At 42.0% G+C, this 7,523-nt stretch overlaps 1 protein-coding gene across 1 annotated transcript; it reads left to right on the plus strand.

Moving 5' to 3' along the window:
- Positions 1-768: 768 nt before the first annotated feature.
- Positions 769-3,460, plus strand: LOC138949899 (dopamine receptor 1-like). Its single transcript, XM_070321684.1, has 2 exons — positions 769-1,339; positions 3,450-3,460. Exons 1-2 carry the CDS (start codon positions 769-771, stop codon positions 3,458-3,460), a joined length of 582 nt encoding a protein of 193 aa, XP_070177785.1.
- The last annotated feature ends 4,063 nt before the right edge of the window (positions 3,461-7,523 follow it).

A 7,523-nucleotide genomic window follows, 5' to 3' on the forward strand; every position in this document is an offset into this window, starting at 1 on the left:
GTGAAAGTGGATTTCCTTGTCCACAGCCGTGTCCAATAGCAAACCAAAGTGTTGTTTGACCGTTGACAATAACGGTCGATTTAATACCAGCATAAAAAGTGTTAACCCATCGGCATATATATCTTGGCCCAAACCATATGACTCTAATACCAAACTGCAAATCAAGAGACTCAAAAGCTTTTTTAAAATCCAGACAGAGAAGGAGCCCTTACACATTTATTTTTTACATTGCATTATGTCGGTGGCATATTGTTGGGGTCACCCTGTATTCCTTTAATGTTCGGTTTTGCTTGTTCGTTGTTTCAGATCTGCTGTCTGGTTCCTGTCCTTCAGGTCATCTGCCTTACACCTGGTGCGAAAACAGACCGTGGGAGTGACGCGTTACCCTAGCAACAGACAGTGCGAGTGACGCGTTACCCTTAGCAACAGACAGTGGGCGTGACGGGGTACCCTTAGCAACAGACAGTGCGATTGACGCGTTACCCTTAGCAACAGACAGTAGGAGAGACGCGTTACCCTCAGCAACAGACAGTGGGAGTGATGCGTTACCCTTAGCAACAAACAGTGGGAGTGACGCGTTACCCTTAGCAACAGACAGTGGGAGAGACGCGTTACCCTCAGCAACAGACAGTGGGAGTGATGCGTTACCCTTAGCAACAGGCAGTGAGAGTGACGCGTTACCCTTAGCAACAGACAGTGGGAGTGACGCGTTACCCTCAGCAACAGACAGTGGGAGTGACGCGTTACCCTTAGCAACAGACAGTGGATATGACGAACCTCACGAACTTAACGAGCACGACGGACTTGATACCGACAGGGCAGACAGAGGAAAAGAGTACAGTGGAGAAAGTGTTGATCATCATCATACTGTCATTCATCATCGTCACAGCTGCCGTAGGCAACCTTCTCGTCTGCATCGCCGTTGTCATCGAACGGTCTCTGCAGAGGGGCACGTACTTCCTCATCGCGTCGCTGGCGGTCGCTGACCTGCTGTGTGCGGCGCTGAGCATGCCTTTCGCTGTCCACATCGCTTTGTATGGACAGTGGGTGTTCGGCGCTGTCTACTGTCGAATCTGGATCGCCTGTGACGTCGTGTTATGTTTTGCGTCAATCTTGCACCTGTGCCCTATCGCGCTGGACCGATACTTGTGTATCCGCTATTCAACGCTTTACGCCAGGACGGTGACCACTCCAAGAACGGTCGCCCTCATCGCAGGAATCTGGGCCTGGTCTGTCCTCGATGCTTTCGTCCTGGTCTATCTTGGATGGCAAATGCCGGACAACGAGGGGTCGGGCTCTCAGCGGTGTGACGCCATCTTCAAATCTGGTTACATCATTGGTATCACAATCATCTCCTTCTTCGTCCCCTGTATTGCCTTGCTCGTCATTTACACAAAGCTGTTCGTCTACGTGTTCTTGCACCAAAGGAAGATGCGCCAAAACGGAACCACGACCATTACGCGTTACAAACAGACCGATCTTAAAATTGCAATAAGTCTCACGATCATAACAGGGTCCTTCGTGGTCTGCTGGGTACCCTTTTTCAGCGCTAATTTTGCCGAAGCTGTGAACGAGACTGATATATCGTCACTGACTTTCGTGGTCCTTACCTGGCTGGGATATGCCAACAGCTGCATCAACCCTGTTGTCTATGGGTTTTACACAAAGCCATTTCGTCGCGCCTTTCGCCGGATGTTTGGCCTAAGACGATTCTATGATGAGAGCGGACATAGCCGCGGCAGTCGCTTCACTATGGACAGGAGAGTTTCAACTGCCACTCTAAATAGATTAAACGTAGTACCAGAGACTCGGAGTTACGTAGTATCCCTTGCAACAGACAGTAGGAAAGGCACGTTACCCTTAGCAACAGACAGTGGGAGTGGTCCGTTACCCTTAGCGACAGACAGTGGTAGAGGCACGTTACCCTTAGCAACAGACAGCGGGAATGTCACGTTACCATTAGAAACAGACAGTGCACGAGTGACGCGTGCGTTACCCTTAGCAACAGACAGTGAGCGTGACGCGGTACCCTTAGCAACAGACAGTGCGGTTGACGCGTTACCCTTAGCAACAGACAGTAGAAGAGGCACGTTACCCTTAGCAACAGACAGTTGGAGTGACGCGTTACCCTTAGCAACAGACAGTGAGCGTGATGCGGTACCCTTAGCAACAGACAGTGCGGTTGACGCGTTACCCTTAGCAACAGACAGTAGAAGAGACACGTTACCCTTAGCAACAGACAGTTGGAGTGGCACGTTAACCTGAGCAACCTGCAATAGGAGTGGCTCGTTACCCTAAACGCTGGTCTTAATTAAGCGAACCTTTGATCCATGGAAGTAAAAGTTCGAACTAACCTGCGATCTAGGGTTCGTGTCTTAACTAAGCTGGATATTGACAAACTAGTTAAACGAACTCAAGAAAGTTTTTTTTAACTTAAAAAAAAAATTGTTTACATGCAGGCTGCTTTAACCCATACTTTTTTGCTGCGATTTTTTTCTTCTTTTCTTTTGGCATCCTTCTTCATTGATCTTTTTTTCACTTTTGTTTTTTAACCAAAATTATATATTAATGTTTCTTCTTTAAATATACCTATATAATATATAATTAAAAATTCCATTTTCTGAAATGTCTTTTAAACAACTTTTCTATATACACTGAGCACAAAAAGTTAAGGATATTTTTTCAGTGGTATACCCCAGATGTTAAACAGCAGTTTTTTGGTCAGAAATATACGTGTATTTGAAAATCAGTCTTTCTTCAGCTCAAAAATGTGTTTCTGGAATCTGAGCAATATTTGGGTATGAAGTCACAGGTCCTTGACCACGCCTACCCTCAAAAATGGCGTTTTTTGACGGCATGATTTACTTTCAACCGTCGAAACGGAGACTTAAACTGAATGATATTTTGCATTTGTTACACCAAAAAGTTTATTTGGTGTCTTACCTAACAAGTCATACACATTTCGTTCAAATCCGCCGCGCAGTCATACTCATCCAGCGTGTAAAGGAGAGCGACCACAATCCTGAAAAACGGCAAAAAATCCATGGTTTTGTATGGTGTTTTTGCTGGGTAGCCGCAGTTGATATGCAATAAATCTAAAACTACAAATAGCAGCCTCTCCACATTTCACAGAACGAGGAAACAGACCCTCATCTGTATATGTTCCAGTACTTAGAGCAAACAGAACCCGAGAATGGACGTTGTAACGGTTTTCCGTTAAAAAATTGTAAACGTTTGTAACGTCTAAGAAACAAATGTGACATGCACTCAACTTTGCATACTTTGCAAAAGATGGTGCCATTACATGCGTGCCAAGTTTCAGAAACATTCTTTCACGGGCTCAAATGTTATGATCGTTTGAAAAGAAGGGAAAAATACTGTCTCTGGTGTCTTTCGCGCAACTTTTTTTAAGGACTTTTTGTATGATTGTGTTTCTCGTTCTCCGATAGGATGCGTATAGCCTTCACGGATGATGCGAACAACTTGCTCAGTAGCAGTAGCAGAAAAGAACTGTTCACGTGTTTTGAACACAGCTGTGCTGTATAAGAAAGAAGTAAAGAAGACAAAGAATCAAAAAGACCGAAGAATGCAGACATTCCAAAAATATGACGTCAGATGGAGGCAACACTGGGTTTTTCTCATCGTCGTCTTGATAGCGGCGAGACACAATCTGGCATTTGTTGTGACGAATCAGACAGTTGGAATGCTACGAAATAGAGCTGTGGAGATGGACATCGCCAGGTTTGTTAGAGTCTGTAAGATCGAGCATTGTCTCGAGGTCATAACGGCCTACTATACAAAGAACCGTTATCTGTCCGTTATGACACAGAGAGAATGCCTTTTTGGTTGTCCCTTAATTCGTAAATCGTGAACATCAAGCTACGGGAACAGTCACACAAACTCAAAAAGTATAATTATTTGGAGCTCTTCGGATTATTTTTTTTATCATGCACACATACAAACACACACGTAGTCACAGACAGACAGATGCATAAACTCACGCGCTTGCACACCAGAACACCGTGCCAAAGACAAATTTCAAAAACAACACACCTAACAGCAGATCTTATACAAAGGCAAAAGGTTTCAATCGCTGAGCTTTGTGCAATTAACCTTGATAGTGGAAAGTGTGTATCCTGATCACTCAGCCACCTTGATATGAGTTTTGCAGACGTCATCGTCTAAAAATAGAACAGTCCAGTGGAGTGAGGTTTTACTTTTTATTTCTTCAAAGTCATGAGGCTATTTCTTTTGAGCCCATGAAAGAATGTTTCTGAAACTTGGAACACATGGAATGACACCATTTTTTGCAAAGTATACAAAGTTGCGTGCATGTCACATTTGTTTCTAGCTAAGGACGTTACGAACATTTGCAAATTTTTAACGAAAAACCGTTACAACGTCAATTCTTGGGTGCTGTTTGCTCCAAGTACTAGCGCGAATCCAGATGAGGGTCTTTATCATCGTTCTGTGAAATATGGAGAGGCTGCTATTTGTAGTTTTAGATTTATTGCATATCAACTGCGGCTACCCAGCAAAAACACCACAAAGACCATGGATTTGTTGCTGTTTTTACATTTAGTCAAGTTTTGACTAAATGTTTTAACATAGAGGGGGGAATCGAGACGAGGGTCGTGGTGTATGTGCGTGCGTGTGTGTGTGTGTGTGTGTGTGCGTGTGTGTGTGTGTCTGTGTGTGTGTGTGTAGAGCGATTCAGACTAAACTACCAGACCGATCCTAATGAAATTTGACATGAGAGTTCCTGGGTATGATATCCCCATACGTTTTTTTCATTTTTTTGATAAATGTCTTTGATGACGTCATATCCGGCTTTTCGTGAAAGTTGAGGCGGCACTGTCACGCCCTCATTTTTCAACCAAATTGGTTGAAATTTTTGTCAAGTAATGTTCGACAAAGCCCGGACTTCGGTATTGCATTTCAGCTTGGTGGCTTAAAAATTACTTAATGACTTTGGTCATTAAAAAACTAAAAATTGTAACAAAAATATTTTTTTATAAAACGATCCAAATTTACATTCATCTTATTTTCCATTATTTGCTGATTCCAAAAACATATAAATATGTTATATTTGGATTAAAAACAAGCTCTGAAAATTAAATATATAAAAATTAATATGAAAATTAAATGTTCGAAATCAATTTAAAAACACTTTCATCTTATTCCTTGTCGGTTCCTGATTCCAAAAACATATAGATATGATATGTTTGGATTAAAAACACGCTCAGAAAGTTAAAACGAAGAGAGGTACAGAAAAGCGTGCTATCCTTCTCAGCGCAGGTACTACCCCGCTCTCCTTGTCAATTTCACTGCCTTTGCCGTGAGCGGTGGACTGACGATGCTACGAGTATACGGTCTTTCTGCGTTGCATTGCGTTCAGTTTCATTCTGTGAGTTCGACAGCTACTTGACTAAATGTTGTATTTTCGCCTTACGCGACTTGTGGTCGCTCTCCTTTCCACACTAGATCAGCTTGACTGAGCGACGGATTTGAACGAAATGTGTATGAACTGTTAGGTAAGACACCAAATAAACTTTTGGATGTACAAAATGTAAATTAGCATTCAGTTTAAGTCGCCGTTTCGACGGTTGAAAGTGAATCATGCCGTCAAAAAACGCCCTTTTTGAGGGTAGGTGTGGTCAAGGACCTGTGACGTCATACCCAAATATTGCTCAGATTCCAGAAACACATTTTTGAGCAGAAGAAAGACTGATTTTCAAATACACGTATATTTCTGACCAAAAACCTGCTGTTTAACATCTGGGGTATACCACTGAAAAAATATCCTTAACTTTTTGTGCTCAGTGTATAACAATTCCCTCTCAAAAATGCATACAATTTCCAGAGGGGAACCATATCTATAAATACTAACACACATTTTGGCTATCATAATCAAATACAGACCTGGGAACCCCTGTTTTGTTTTTAGAGTATTCTCAAACAAACTTGGCATATTTTCAGAAGCATGAGTGTACTCCATACAACATTAATTTGAACATCGATGATTCAAACATGCTTCGCACGGGTCCGTTGCACCGTTAATTAATTGTACCAATACATTTAAAACAAATGATTCTCAGTTTCAATGTTTATTTACAAAAGCTGTAATCATTGATCAAATGCCAAGTTATGAAGTTATTTGTAATCATTAAAATACACAGTGCCCCAGTAAATAGACAGGAATGACACGGATGCGCTCGTGAAGAAAAGTAGTCTAGGAACTTTTCTCGTCGTATTTTTGTTCAACCGACCGTACTGATCGTATTTTAGACAAAAAGGCGTAGAAAATACGGCGAAATGGTATGGGTTCTCAGGTCTGCAAATAATTTACATAACTTATTATTACCTTGGAAGTTTTCAAACACGCCCAAAACGAACTCAACATCGGTTCTAATCTTAATTGAGTGTTGCGCGAATGCAGACGAACGAGGGGAGCTCACTCAGATTCGACAGTAAAATCAAGTAAGTTATTCCCCTTTAAAAATGGCTGCCTTTGGGGGCGGGGTACACGACGAAACCACCATTGGGTGGTGACTTTATTTGTGTCTCCGGTCTCTCCTTCCCACTTGGTCGCGGTGCACGAAGCCTTCTCGGTCATTTATCCAACTAGTTTTGAGGTTATAAATAGATTACTTGATAGGCGTTGACTCTGAGAACGTTTGTCAACACAGCAACATTTAAAATAGGAGGACGTTATAAAACGTTAGATAGAAGGATCTGTGCTTCAGCTTTCTGTCCCATAATCATTTTTGAATGTTGCCCTTCAGGCACACGCACACACATACTCACACAAACACACACACACACACACACACACACACACACACACACACACACACACACACACACACACACACACACACACACACACACACACACACATACACACACACTTTTTATCCATTTCCAATCATGTACTTCGTAAGGCTTTATTCTCTTGTTCTTAAACATCCGATTTCAAAGCACTCGTCTGTGCTGAGAACATATGGGCAACTCCCAAAAGCTGCCCAAGAGGACACTGAATTTTCATTTTGGGTTTCTCAATATGTCTTTTGTATTTTTGTTATGTTAAATGATTGAACTGTTAAAATTTTTCATTTAAAAGACTGCAGGTTGTCGACATAATGAGAAATTAGTGTTTGATGTGTTGCTTGTAAAACTGTTTCTCGTGACGCACAACATTTTCAGTGCTAGAATTTCGTTCATTTAAAATTAATTAAAAACCAAGATTAAAAAACACTTTTATGTAAGCATTAGATGGACTCTTTTCATTCATTGCCAAATAAAGTGCTCACAGATCATGTTCCTTGAAAATTGTCATCATGTATGTGTTACGTCACTAGAAACGGTTATTCACTTATTGATGGCCGCAGGAGCGGCTATCTATTGGAATGCGTTCGGAGAGGTGACATGGCTCGTTTGTTACTGTTTTCACGAGATCAGTTACTTTTTGATGGCCGCTGCCATAGCTCTTTCTCACTAGCGAGGCCGGAGGTGTGCACGAG

This window comes from Littorina saxatilis, linkage group LG16 (genome assembly GCF_037325665.1).
Source record: "Littorina saxatilis isolate snail1 linkage group LG16, US_GU_Lsax_2.0, whole genome shotgun sequence".
NCBI classification, from domain to species: Eukaryota; Metazoa; Mollusca; class Gastropoda; order Littorinimorpha; family Littorinidae; genus Littorina; species Littorina saxatilis.

Excerpts from the sequence above, each read along its gene's own strand:
- LOC138949899 (XM_070321684.1), top strand. The coding sequence starts at position 769 with ATGACGAACCTCACGAACTTAACGAGCACGACGGACTTGATACCGACA.